Genomic DNA, 14,902 nt, shown 5'->3' with positions numbered 1-14,902 from the left:
TTCAAAACTATTTGAACATCTGCCTCAAAACCAGATGTGACACCTGACATTTTTTTCCTGGAAAAAAAAACCCAAAAAACCACTTAGCAATATATCGTCTAAACATTTTCCTTTATAGAGGCTTTGCAAGTGTTGGTCGTGTGGTATAAAAAAAAAGTTAAGATGGAGAATAGAACATAGCACTGGTAGTTTCTGAGATATGTATGCAAATTCTCTCAGTCAATTCATTCATTGTATGACATTCAAATCATAAAACCTGTAGAAAAAAAACCAAACATGCATAGACACATGCAAGCTGATAAGTGATTGTGTGTAAGTATGGCTGTCCTTGATTATAAATAGTTATAAACCAGTATATTGGGAGTCACTGTGTAAGATTACTCATGGAGGTCTGAAAGAATTTACTCAGTCGCCACTGTCCAGAGCCAAACCTTTGCGAGTCCTTCCAAAAATCATGTAAAAGTTAAAAAAAAAAAAAAGTTCCCATTGACTTAATGTAAGTGAAAGCCAGTTTTCTTTGGCTTTATGATTATTTAACAGTTGTCCATGGAACATAAGAGGCATAAGGAGGCTGCTTTTCCTCAGACAATATTCTATGTAATAAAATTGCTTTAATTTGCTGTAGTGGTACTTTTACTTAAATATGATATTTTCTCGTTTTCAGCCTGTCTTAAGCTTAAGGTTAACAACCAGTTAGTCATTTGTTGTTGTAAAACTATACTCACTGTTTCCTGTCTGTCCTCTAGTGAACTACAATGACTTGTACCAATGGTCCGTGGAAAGCTACTCCCAATTCTGGGGAGAGGTGTGGCGCTTCTGTGGAGTCGTCAGCTCTAAACCTTACGAAGAAGTGAGTGCAAACTCTGCAACAAAATCGAACAGATGCTATCAAAACATGTATTAAAAATAGGATTAGTGTAGACAATGGCAGCATTTATTCTCAAGTGATTTATATTTAAACAAATGGATGCATTGATTTGCTTTATTAATCCATGAGGGGAATTCTGTTCACATCCTGTTATTAAGAGACATGCTACTCTCACACACACAGGCCTGAAATACACACATACACAAACAGATGTCAGAGTGAGGAGGGGCTCACACAGGGGGCTGCTGGGGGTTTGGTCCCTTTGCTCAAGGGCTCATCGGCAGTACTCAGGAAGTTTACTGCCCTCTCTCCAGCAACCACTTCAGCTTCACTGCTTTGGTGTGTGACGCCGGTTCCCAACTCAAGTCCCTACAGACTGCTGCCGCCCCTTATGGTTGTAACTTTGAACTTCCTGGTTTATTCCAGGTGAAATAAAGTACTAAAGTAATCGCTCCTCAAACTCAGATTGCAGAAGAGGCCATCTCTGCTTGAGTTGAGTCTTCCTCAGTCATTACATCAATAGGAAGGCAGTACACTGATGTATTCATCTTACTAGGAGATACACTGATTCTCAAGGAGACTCTTTTCTTGAGCTCATTTGTTTCTGTGACCTTTTTTGCAATTCTATTTGAAAAATCTAATTAGTGAAAGGAGGTATTATTGGATTGTTTTTATTTGTGTGCTCACCATTGGAGGAACTTTTGAGCCTCTTCACTTTGCTAAGCTCCAGGATATAGGCACTGAAGTTGACGTGTGATGTAATGCATGGTATCTATGTCAACACACCCTTTTTGCACACACAGGCGACACTTTCCACGTCACATTGGCCACATGTTCATTTTCAACTCTTATTTTATGAACTACTTGATACTACTACTTTTGTTTGCATTCTAGGCAGATATAATTAAACAAGGATAGGATAGGATAATACTTCATTGATCCCCAGAGGGGAAATTCTGGCGTTGCAGCAGCACAGACAAGTAAGCTCAGAATACACATTAAACAGAATAGATAAGATAAATAAAAATTAAAATAGTATATACTAGTACAAAATGAATGATGAAACTGAGACAATGATCTAGTCAATCAATCAATCATTTTGGGACTGTGATGTACAGTAGACTAGGCTGTTAAATTTGAGTGTTACCATGGAAACTTTACTCCTACAATAGCAGTTGCTATCAGTTCTGAGTGCTTATAGCTCATAATACCTTATATGTCATGGGCAAATGCATAGATTTGACTTTATTTTCATGTTCTTTTATATTCAGTTTATTTCATCTTATCAAACAATGTTGGCTGATCCACTCTATTTAGACTTAAATAAAAACAAAGTCTTAAGGATGTGACTAAATTTGGTTCCAGCAGAAAGCAGCTGAGTGTTATGATTCACTCTCTTGGTAATTGACACCTGTGTGTGTGTGTGTGTGTGTGTGTGTGTGTGTGTGTGTGTGTGTGTTAATGGGTGTACACCAGGTTGTGGATGTATCAAAGCGGATCTCTGATGTTCCAGAGTGGTTTAAAGGAGCCCGACTAAACTACGCAGAGAACCTACTCAAACATGCACACCAGGACAAAGTAGCTCTATATGCTGCAAGTAAGTATATATGAAGTATATGGTGCTTATAAAATGAATTTATATATAGAGCTACATACATGTGACTTAGTCTTTTATCCACACACATTGTTCTATATCCTTCCCTCCATTGAACAAAATGTCACAAGGTCAAATCACGTTTTTTTTTTTTTACTTATGGACTCTTTGTTACCTTGCACTTAACTTGTATGGTAACTAATGTCACCTAGAGATTAGGGGGTTTCTCTGAGTCAAAAAAGAGTGCATTTGTTTTTTATTTAATACTCTCAATTATTTGTTCCAAGTTAGCTAGGCAGCAGTAGAATAAGAGTCTGAAAAAAACAGAGTTGAGGGTGCATTTGAGTGCAGAATGGATGCAGTGGTGAGCGCAAGGCTGAACATGTCACTGTGTTATTAGATTAAGAGCCACTCCCCTGCTCTATCTCTCAGGACTGTCACATACTAATGGATATGCCCCTTCTGTATTGCCCTATCTGTGTGTATATGAGGGAGACTGGGCTTTTGCATGCTCAGGTGACTATACACAGGCACATGCACACAACCTTCCACAGGAGCTGTAATGTAATTATGACAAGGCTCATTGGTCACAATGCTGCAGAGCCTCTGCAAATGTCAGTAAACTATTACTTAGGGAGACAATAATACTGTTCCTGTCTGTGCTCCGTCCTGCCACACCATCCGTCTCTATTTATGTCTTCAACTCGGCTTACTGTCTCTTTGTTTCCAAATGAATTTGAAGTCCTGTTTTAATAAATATTAAGCAATGCTCTTACCAAACTAAACTAAATACATCTTTTCTTTAGTTTTCTGAATATTTCTTGACATAGTTCAGACTGTATTGATCTTTTTTTCAGTGTTTGTGTCTCACCCTTTATTATTTTGTTTTTCAACATCAAGCGGAGGCCAATGACGAGATTGTGAAGGTGACGTTTGGGGAACTTAGGCGTGACGTGGCTTTGTTTGCTGCAGCCATGAGGAAAATGGGCGTTGAGATCGGAGACAGGGTTGTAGGTGAGTCTAAAATTTTTTTACATTTCCTTCTGCCCCAAAGGCAGAAAACAAGAGTATGGAGAAAGAAATAGTAACATCATTCTAATGTAACTCTTAGATCAACCAGATGAAAACAGGCCATATAATTATAAAAAGTATGTACTTTACTCTCCTCTTGAGATTTGTTTTTATCTCTTTGTCTTTCAGTTTCTTTTCATCACCCTCTCCTCTCTCACGTCTTCCTTATTTAAAACCTGTTGCAGCATGAGCTGAACATCAGCCCTTTTGCCTTCGCTGTTTGTGTTTGCAAAGGTTCTCTGTGTGTGTGCGCGCGTGTGCATGTGCGCATGTCTGTATGTCTGTCTGTCTTGGCACAGGTCGCAGCTCACTCTGAATGTCGCCATTTATTTTTTCTGAGTTTTATGTTTGTAAAAGGAGGACTGGCTGAGTCGATGTTTTTCTGTAATGCAGACACATTTACACGTTTATACCTACAAACTGCACAGAACTCAAAACTGATCGTTTGCACTTACTGACGTTTTTTTTTTTTTTTTTTTTAAGATCCTTGCTTATGTTGTACTTACTCAGTGGTCACTTTGGATAAAAGCCTCTGCTAAGTGAATTGTAGAATTGTATACAAGGCTTTTTCCCCCAGCTAGTTTAGACTCCAAACTTTGTGGATGTCGACCCACAACGCCTAAAAGCAATGTGAATTAACCGACTGGGACACCAATTTAACGCCATCGCGGAATCAATATGAATTTAGAAAGACGTGATGAGGGCTGAGCTTAGTAACACTTTTGAGGAAAAAAAAAAAGCAGTCTGAAAAGGGCTAGTGTTGATGGCAGCAAGTTAGATCAAATGTTAGGTCTTCCTGTTGATACATTTATACAAAATGTATTTTACTAAAAGATAAGTCATTTACAAAAACATAGCCAGTTTATGTTAATAGCGCAATTTTCTCAATAAGCTACTCAACAATCGTTTAAGTTATCTCATAAATAAAACTAAAACCTTTAAGCAAACTTTGGTTATTGTGGTGGGTTTCATACAACACCTGTATGGTGTGTTTAATAACAAGTCACACACAGATAGTGACAGATAACACTCAGTTTTACTTATACTGTCTATCATTCATTCAGTGCTCTGTGTCACATTTCAAGCCTTCACACAACAGTGTGTATTCAGCTGGTTGTGCTGTGTCAGCATCAGGGACTTCAATTCCACAAACAACTATCAAACAGTGGCATCTCAGATATCTCAACCCTCAGTTGTTTTACAAACCTTTGTTATGTTATTTATTTGAATGACTGCTCTGACGGTGAGTCGGATGATAACTGGTGAGGAAAAGGACATCTGACTTGTACTTCCTTTCTTAAATCCCCACATTTTTCATCTATAAAATCTATGCATTAATAGGGATTTCAAAAACGAAGTTGCAAAAAAAAAAGTGTTAAAAAAACATTTTGACCATTTATGAACAACTCCGATCATTTTAGTTATTCCTTTCCAAACTGGAGTAAAACTATGGAATGACCAGGGTGTGGATGAAAGTTTGTGTGCGTGTGCACATAGGGAAGATGGATATTGTGGTTCGGGAAATCCATTAGCTTAATGACTTGAGCTTTGTGGGAATCTCATTAGAAAGACGAGAGGGATGGAGTGAAGGAAAGAAGGAGAGAGGGAGCAAGAAAACCTTGAGAGAGAAAGGAGGAGAGATCCAGCCACTACATCCCCCTCTGGGGGGGAGGTGTCCTTGTCCCCTGGTTGTAACTGAAATGCCTTGTCAGGGTCTTTAATCCAGGAGATGTATAAGCACTTAGCTGATGAATACACACACACACACACACACACACACACTGTTATGTATTCTTACTCTAATGCACTTTTTAGTTTCATGGCTCCCCTGTTTATCCCCTTTTATCTAAGACATTTGAATCTGATTGTTGACAAAAAACAACTGTTAACCAGGAGGTCATATTTGGCTGTAACTCGCAAATCCTTTCTCTTGAGTGCTGTGGAGTGGGATCGTACACACACACACACTTCATAAAGACACATCCCAGTGCGAATAGGAAAAGATGAATAATAGTTTTTGCATGTTAGCTTCAATCAAAAGCTATTTTAAGCCCCTTGATGAAACTTTACTAAAATAAAATGACTAATACAAATCACTGCATAATTCAGTCGGATATGGAAAACACATTTATAAATCTGCGACCTCGGTATATGGCTGCTGAAGGATGTGATGCACTTAGCTGCAGAATAAAAGACTCCACCCAGAGATTTCTAAATGACTAAGGATTTTTAGAACACACCAGCAGCCCTCTTGTCAAACATAACTTGAAATACCCCTAATTGTATGTATTCAGTGGTAGCCATGCTAGCTCCACAACATTGCACCTTTTGGGGTTAATCTGGTTGAACTCTGGGCAATACTCTTAAATCCCCTCCTCTGACCTCTTGGTTCAATGCTTTATTCTTGCAGTATTACCAGATCCACCACCAGACTTCATTTTTTGACCTCCAGAATGATTTGGACCGATGCAGTTATGTGTGAACACATGTTAGTATTGCGTGCAAATGTTTATAATGAGAAAAAAAAAGATATTGAAGGATTTTTTTGCAATTCTTTTGAGTAACACTGACTGCAAACATAACCTTGTTCACAAAGCACACCACACCTTTAAGAAGCCTTTGTACAACACATTTCATTTCCTAATCAACTGATCTTTATTTGTCTTTAGCGTCAATTCATAACAAATGTTATCTCTAAAAGAACAGGTCTAGACCAGTAGTTCTCAACTGGTATAGCCTCAGTCAGGACCCACCACCAACTCCTTCATGAAAATTCAAGACCCAAATGTCTGTTTGTTTTTTTTAAAGATTTATTTGTGGGCTTTTTGTGATTCGAACCTGGGCCGCCCGCTTGGAAGACTGGCCTCCATACATGGGGCGCTCGCACTAACCACCGTGCCACCAGCGCCCCTGTTTTCTTAACCCATCAGATATATGTAATTAAAAATTGTTCTGTTTGGACCTCAGATGGTATCAAACCTGAAAGATCAGAGACACGCACATGTTTATGAAGCGCTTCACAGACCTTTTAACCCTTTTTTTTTCCCTGGCACAATTTTGAAACCCGCTACAAACGGCTCTGTGACCCACTCTTGGGTTCAGACCAACTTTCTTATATTATTATAGTTCCTGAGCAGTGGATCATCCTGGTGTGCTTGCAGTTTTCTTAAGGTGGAAAAAAATATAGCAGCAAATGGGTGAAGAAACTTCATGTAACACATGTAAAGAAAACTTATAGCCACATGTTAGGAAAATAGCACTGCTATTTGTGCTTTCAATATAAAGTTGTCAATCTCAAGTGATAATATCCTGAAGCCCTTTTTATTAATATACATGAAGCGTGCATAAATGATCAGATAGGATCAACAGTATCTTGCTTGACTTTGCTACAGCATAGCAAGATGGTGATTCATAACGTCAGCCACGGATGCAGTCAAGCAAGGTGTTGTTGTAGCATTATGATCCATGACGCTATTTTTCCTCGTCAAAGATAAAAATTTATGAGAGTGTCTGAAGAGCCGGGGTTTCAGGATGGTGATCAGACAGCCTATGATGTCACCCGGCCACGTCGAACATCCTGGTTACAGCAGGAAGAGTCAGCATGACAACTAATAATGCCTGATTGGGCATGACTAACAGGAAGTGACAGCATGGCTGCCGTTATCTTTGACCACTCAGATTGCTAAAAGGGAACTAGCAGCTTTTTACTGTTTCATCATGTAAGATTAGATACCATGATATCTTATCAACAGAACAGCTTAGCGTGAGAGCTCCTGTGTTGAGCCTGAACATTGCATCGTTTATGTACCTTATGTGCTTTTTTGTAGCAGAATTCAATATTTTCCCTCGTCTCAAATGTTATCAGTTGAATTAGAGAACAAATGACTTAGTTAAGTATAACTGTTAACTGACTAGAGGTTTTTATTAAAACCAGGCATCTCAAATAATATGTGATGTAAATAATCCAGTGAGTACAAGAGACACAATGTGAAAGTAACATGAGGATGACTGCTAAACAGGTGATTAATGTAATGGGACTTTCTACACTGTGCATCCTTATTCAGTGTTCTCTCTCTCTCTCTCTCTCTCTCTCTCTCTCTCTCTTATGCTGATTGTCTGTTGGGTAAAAAGACCTGTAGTGTCCTTGAACACCATTTCCTATATTGATCCAGCAATATATCACAGCATGACAGCAGTTAAGACGTCAGCTCAGCTTGTTAAGAATGAAATAGTCTCTCTGCCATGTTTGAAAGTCATCTCTCCCTCCCCCTCTTTTTTTACGTTCTTATTTTTGTCTCTCTCTCTCTCTCTCTCTCTTTCTCTCTCACACACACACACACCAAGCTGTGCTGACGTTTTTGTTTGTCCCATATTGTTCTGTCTCTCCCGCTTTTCTCCTCACTCTCTGCTTCATCTGCTTTTCCTCATTTAAGTTTACCATTCGTATAGTTTTCTGCACGTTTCCCTTCTTATTTTAGTGCTGCTAGGTAACACACTAATAAGGTGACGTAAAATCTTCAAACACCTGCTGATATTTCCTGAGTATTGTCCCTGTTGTTTAATGTACTTTGTTTCTGTACATATTCAGGAGTATACAGCAGTAATGAATGAGCAAAAAAAACATTGAGTTATGTGCTGTTGGGAAACACTTTAGAGTAATTTCTCTTTAAGAAATCCTATTTATTGCTCTGTAATTCTAATGGTTTTGTCTTCTTTGCCCAACTTCAGGCTACCTTCCAAACGGTATCCATGCAGTGGAGGCCATGTTAGCAGCAGCCAGCATTGGAGCAGTCTGGAGCTCCACTTCTGTCGACTTTGGAGTCAATGTAAGGGCTGTTGGTGGCATGTATTCCCTTTTTTTATGTTTGAGTTAAAGGTTTTACCATCAATAGCTGTAAATTAATTATCAACCATTTGCTTCTCAGTATACGCATATTATGCTCATTCACACTCAATTTCAGAACGAAACATATTCCCTACACAGGGCCTGGAATTCCTTGTAAAGTACAAATCAATTAAAAAAACAACTGTTTCTGGTTTACATTTGGTAAAGTGGCATTTTTTAACCTAGCAAATGAATGCCTCCCTTCACTTATAGTGTTGAATTCTATTAAGGAATCATCTGTAAAGAGACTTGTCTGATAACAAACACGCATACAGAATAAAAACGGATTTAGGTCTACATCGTGTGTGTGACAGAGTGTGTGAGTTAACTCAGCATATTTTTCCTCAATGGTTTGTTGATCATTTCCTCTGCTTCTTATTTCTGATGCTCTGCTGCCCCATGTGGTGGAGCACAAAAGTACACCTTTAAAAATGTGCTTTCACACTTGGTTTGAAGTTGTTGTTGTTTTTCCGGTTAACTTTAAGTAGGTTGTTATGTACAGAGGTATCTGAAACATGCATCAAGGACAGGCTCTCAACTTTAAGATAAATGATGTTGAGTAGGAAATAAAACCTTTCATATAAACCTGCTCTTGTGTTTTCCTTTATAACTTAAAAATATTTTTCCTTCATCACAAAATACTTCTTCATTTTGAGAATCTCCGAAAAACAAAACTATCTTAATATAATAGTGTTTGTGTTCCTTCTGTGTCACAGTTCTGATGAATTGTAAATCCTCTCAATTTGTGTTGCTTTTGTGGACTTGATCCTTTTTCCATTTATCTTATTATTTCTTCTTCCTTTATTATTTTCTGCTTTTAACCCCTTCTGTCTCTCTCTCTCTCTCTCTGTTGTTTCAGGGCGTCCTTGACAGATTCTCTCAAATCCAGCCCAAACTGATCTTCTCTGTGGCAGCTGTGGTTTACAACGGCAAGACACACGATCACATGGAAAAGCTGACCAGTGTTGTCAAAGGTTTGCAGCCAGATAACTTGTCTTGACCAAACCGTTTTATATTACAAACATGTAATTAATAACTTCCATACATTTTTTGATTTAATGTTTTGGTCCCATTCTAACATTACCCTTGATTCATTAAAGAGAATAATGATAGATAAGGATAAGGTTAAGACCAGAATTTTAGGACAAAGTAGCTTTACAGGGTTTCGCAAGTGTTCAAAATTAACAGTTAATGCACAACAGATGCTGTCGTTAAAAAAGGAGGATGATAAAGGATGCTTCATTTGCTACCACAGAGAGTTGCTGAGCATATTTAAGTCCCTAACTAAAGAAAAGCTTTCATGGGCTCTGTCAAGTCACGAAACGTGTTATATGCTGTAAAAGGGAAAAACAATATTGTGATTCCTCTGGGAACCCTCTTGGCCTTTCTTTATTATAGAAGAAGGAAAAAAAACAAAGCATCAATCTCTTTCCTTCTCTGCAGGGCTGCCAGACCTGAAGAAAATAGTGGTGATTCCCTACGCTCGCTCTAAACACGAGACTGACCTCTCAAAGATCCCTAACAGGTAAGTGTTCCTGTGAATACAACTACACACACATAGACATTAAAGCGGAAAAACTGAGCAGGTCAAGGTTGTGTCAGTCTTTGTTTTTGTTCATCTCTGACTCATTCTTCTTCTTTTTTTTTCTTCCTCTCTGCAGTGTTTTCATAGATGATTTCTTGGCATCGGGGCGCAGTGAGGGCGACCAGTTACCTCAGCTAGAATTTGAGCAGCTTCCATTCAGTCATCCTCTGTTCATCATGTACTCCTCTGGCACCACAGGAGCTCCCAAATGCATGGTCCATTCTGCAGGGGTAAGAAACACAGTGTGGCCTCCATTAGACCAAAATCATAATTATAAATCACTCACCTTCTTTTGCTAAGTGACTTTGCACAAACGTCATTATTCACACTAGAAAGAGTAAAATAAATGACACTATTGTTGCTGTTTTTCTGTCTATATTTTTTTTTTACTGCTCCAGAAGGGTCAGATGGACCCAGCTGTCACACACACACACACACACACACACACATACACACGCACATGCACACACATATTAGCACGCACTGGTCACATCTGTTTGCCAAGCTCTCCTAGGATGGCCGACATGTACAGTTTTATATCCAGTCCAAACCAGTTATATAAATACACATGTGGGCAATTTCAGAGGAAGGTGACGCACTCAAAAATATTTATTCATAAAAAAGAGTTAATGAAATACTAATATCTAAAGCTGAGAAAACAATTTCACAACCATGCTAATGTTTTGGCTCAGACACTTTTGATCATATCACACGATGTTGCACATAGAATTTGGCCAGTTGTTGGAATCGTTGATGGTCAAATGTTCTTTTTTTTCTTTCCTCAACACATTTCTCATTCATTCTGATTTAGGAGCACCAAGGTTCCAAGTTAGTTTTTTTTTTTTTTCAAGATGTATGCCTATATTTTGCAGACAATAGACAGTAACAGTGAAAAACAAAACAAGCATTTCCAAGACCAGCATAAACCAAATGATGGCAACATTTCTTGAATTTGCCACCCATGTCATTCCTCATAGTATAGCTTCTATGAGCCAAATCCACAAAGGGATTGTGCTGCTATTGCAGTCACTAACCCTGTGCAAAATGTAGAGAAAAGAAAGCGTGGAATCCAAAAAGTATGCGCAGTTGGAGACATGCACGCAAACTGCACTGCCAAGCAGGTAGCATCCTGGGTGCGTCTGTCTCATTTGCCCTCCCGTCGAAGCTCATCATCCTTATGTGGGTAAAACATCTCCATCAGTTTAGAGTGCAGCTCTGCACAGAGAAAAGGTGCGAACGGCTTTTCTCCACGTTCAGAAGCAAAACAAGAACAAACTGAGTAGAGAAGGACAGCTTTGTTGGCGTGTTAGTGCCAGCAAATTATTTTGTGGATAGGGTGCTAAAATGGGGCAGTTTGTGGTTTCTGCGTAATTCATAGTGCTTTTAGTAGGAGCAATCCATTCTCAGTGGATCTGGCCACAAGTGTAAGTGTCAATTCTCACCACACGGTGGCATCAAACCTCCATCAGAAGACCATGGAGGGGTATTCATTTTTATGAGAGAGCATGAATGACATTTTTATCCTGCAGCTTCTCATATCTGAGTAAGGGAGAGTGTCAGATGAATTTGTGATATAAAGAAATGAAGGCTATACAACTCTTAACTTTAGAAATTGGTTTTGCACAGTCATGCAATAATGCACAATCACACACACACACACACACACACACACACACACACACACACACACACACACACACACACACACACACACACACACACACACACACACAGAGTTTATTCTTTAAGGTTTTGCTCCACTTCAGTTTAACTTTTTACCCTCCTGCCTGCTTTCACATTGGCTTCTGTATCACCAACTTGCATTCTCCACATCCTTCCACCCAGTCTGCCTTTTTAAGACTCTCATTGAAAGTTTTTTTCCCCCCATCTTTATTTCTCCTCCACTCCAGCTTGCTTTATTTTTTGCTCTCTCTTTTATTTTCCTCCCAGTCTCCTTCTTTTGTGCTCTTTCCTTCTCCCCATGCTGCCGATAATTGGACAGTAATGCGTTGGTGAAAACATTTTGTATTGTGACGCTGGCAGTCCTTTCTGGCTCCCCCAATTAGCCCCGACACTGTTGTGCTTTCTGCTTTGTTACGGCTCTGTTAACATGCTGTCAGTGGCAGGATGGCATGCACCAAAGGAGGGTATGGCAGTCAGGTTCTGCCAAAGATTATATTCACACACGCACACAGACACACACACACAGAGAACACCTGTTTTGTTTTTTTCTTGTTTTTTTTTTCAAAACTAAAACACAGGCAATGCCGCACACTCATACAGTTCAAACTCACCACCAGAAATAATAACCTGTCAAACCTGTGATGGGTTTGCAACTCTGGAAGTATTCACACTTAACACAAATTGCCCTTTTTGTCAAATGAAGTGCTTATGTTGGCTGTTTTGGAAGTAATCTTTTAAAAACAATGCTAATGGAGTTCAGAAATACTTTTGAATATATATATATATATATATATAGACAAGGTATTTTAATTACAAATTTAAATGATCAAACATGGTCTATATCATAATGATGTCAACAAAATGGCTAAAACAATTCACTTCTTCCCTCTGTCTCTCTCTTCTTTGTCTCTCTGTATCTGTAGGGCTCGCTCATCCAACACTTGAAAGAACACGTTCTCCATGGCAATATGAACAGCAGTGATGTCATCATTTACTACACCACGGTAGGTGTTATCTTTTCACAAGTAGAATGACATGAACCTGGTGCCAACAACGAAGAAATGAATGCTGTAACTATCTTTTTTTTATATATATATATATTAATTAATGTGATGATTTTATTTTTTTAATGAAAAGTACTGGTATGTTTATTTTTGAAATATGACCATCACAGGTTTTTGGAGCCTATAAAGATGTGAGCAATAACTCCAACCAAATGCGTGAAATGTTCACTAAACATTTAAACATTCCAGAAGCTGGAACAAGTGGCATTTGTCATTTTTGATTGATAAATGGCCTCAATGATTTATTGATTATCAGAAAATTCCCTGTCAGTCAACTTATTTATGAACCGACCAAGTGTTTCATCATAGGCAATATTCTGTAAAGCCAACATTAATGTCCATATTCAAATGAATGGGGATTGATCAAGCGTCAACCGTTGTCGTGGAAAAATGAAACCAATGCGGAAGTGCAACAAGCTGCAGTTCGTCGAGTGTCCACTTGAGGCTGATTGCAAAAAGCCCTGGAAGTCACTTACACACGCATGATAGAAAGTCCATGCTTACAGCCTGGTGAATTCAACCAGGCTGTAAACATGTAATGTGCTTTGTGATCTGAGACTCTCAGCAGCTTGTTCAAAGCTGCCTTGTTCAGGCTTTAGACATCCAAAAAGGGGGGCAGGCGCCTCAGCTCCAGCTCTTTGCCTGTTACTAGGCTGACCAAATGTAAGTTTGAGACAGCATTTCTAATATGGCATCCGCCATTGATAGGCTTCAAAAATCCTCCTCAGAAACCAATGGGCGAAGTTACTGAGACTACGTCCATGTTTTATACATTTAGTGGGATTGATGCCGAAGCAGGAGCTCACTAAACTAAACAGAGAAACACAGATGCATAGCTCTCAGCCTGCAGCAGTTGTTCATTTTGATATCCATTCATTTGTGGTAATGGGAAAGGAGTGTTTGTGCTAGATGAATTTACCACTGTGTTTTCCATTTTGTGTTTTTGTGTGTGTCTGTGATGTCCATAGACTGGTTGGATGATGTGGAACTGGCTGATGTCCGCTCTGGCACTGGGAGCTTCAGTGGTTTTGTATGACGGTTCCCCACTAATGCCCACACCCAGTGTACTGTGGAATCTTACAGACCAGCTGGGGTGAGTTTGCCTCACATAGATGCACAAACACACAGACATACACACACATATGCACAATAGACAACTGAATTATATTGCTATATCGAGCTTTTTGTGCAAGTAGAACAAATACTCAAAATTAACCTTAACCCCCCCCCCCTTTTTGAAAGAGGTTTTTAGACATTTTTATGGGAATTTAGATGATAATGACAATATATACATTATCAGTTAACCATAAAAAACACACATTTGCATGACTTGCTTGTACACTCGTGCAATCTCAAAGGTCTGCATCTATGTTGCATTTCCAACACAATTGGTGAAACTGCCACAACACTTGTGGGTATTTTCCTTTTACAACAATATTTTATTCGACAGTAGAGAAGTGATTCACATAGATGGCAAAGACCAAAACCAGACAGTGAAAGGAAAAAAAGAGGAAGTCAGATATGCAGGCAGAGCGTTAAAAGGGGAGAATGAGCAAAGGGTAAGGTTTTCCTTGGAGATTCTGTTTTTATCGCAGAATTGATAATGTGTTTACCTAACTGGCAACTTGTGCACAGGAGCATAGCCATGAATAAAGATTTCTGCCGGTTATAATGTGCATTGAGATGAGAGACCCTCTGCAACTGATCATCCAATAAACATTTATTATTTACTCTCAAATAAATTACTCCTTATTTATTTATTCAATAGAGGGGGAGAAGAGAAGTGGAATTGAAAATGATGGCTTTGCAAGACAAAAAAAATAGTGGGAAATAAAGACATAATCATTTTGCTAAATTTTCCTGTATGTTGTAAATGTATTAAGATTGACATAAAATACTATTCTAATATTCTCACAGCTTTTCAAAGCACAAAGACGATCCTTTTTTTCAAACAAATTACCACAACATATTTTCCTCACTGTTGTGCGCTGATGAGTTGTAAAAGCTACAGGCTACCCTTTGGCTGTCCTTTTTTTAAAAACAGTGATGCTGCAAATTTGGATGAACCTATAAAAATCCAACGACAAGACCGTAAGGAGAGCCTAAACCCAAAGTAACCATCTGGTCCAGAAAGTGTTCACTCCATAAAATG

The 14,902-nt window shown here is 38.8% G+C and overlaps 1 protein-coding gene across 1 annotated transcript in view; it reads left to right on the top strand.

The window, feature by feature from the left end:
• Positions 1–14,902, top strand: part of aacs (acetoacetyl-CoA synthetase) — a 38,538-nt gene that overhangs the window by 1,116 nt on the left and 22,520 nt on the right. Inside the window, exons 2-10 of the mRNA XM_020652269.3 lie at positions 747–850; positions 2,345–2,465; positions 3,363–3,476; positions 8,262–8,359; positions 9,278–9,392; positions 9,862–9,943; positions 10,080–10,233; positions 12,610–12,690; positions 13,719–13,843. Coding sequence (XP_020507925.2) covers positions 747–850; positions 2,345–2,465; positions 3,363–3,476; positions 8,262–8,359; positions 9,278–9,392; positions 9,862–9,943; positions 10,080–10,233; positions 12,610–12,690; positions 13,719–13,843 — 994 coding nt within the window. The remainder of the gene's footprint in view (positions 1–746; positions 851–2,344; positions 2,466–3,362; positions 3,477–8,261; positions 8,360–9,277; positions 9,393–9,861; positions 9,944–10,079; positions 10,234–12,609; positions 12,691–13,718; positions 13,844–14,902) is intronic.

The sequence above is a fragment of the Labrus bergylta genome, chromosome 2 (assembly GCF_963930695.1).
Source record: "Labrus bergylta chromosome 2, fLabBer1.1, whole genome shotgun sequence".
In the NCBI taxonomy this organism is placed as follows: Eukaryota; Metazoa; Chordata; class Actinopteri; order Labriformes; family Labridae; genus Labrus; species Labrus bergylta.
Note: the sequence above shows the minus strand (reverse complement) of the source record. Positions and strands in the feature narration are given on the sequence as shown.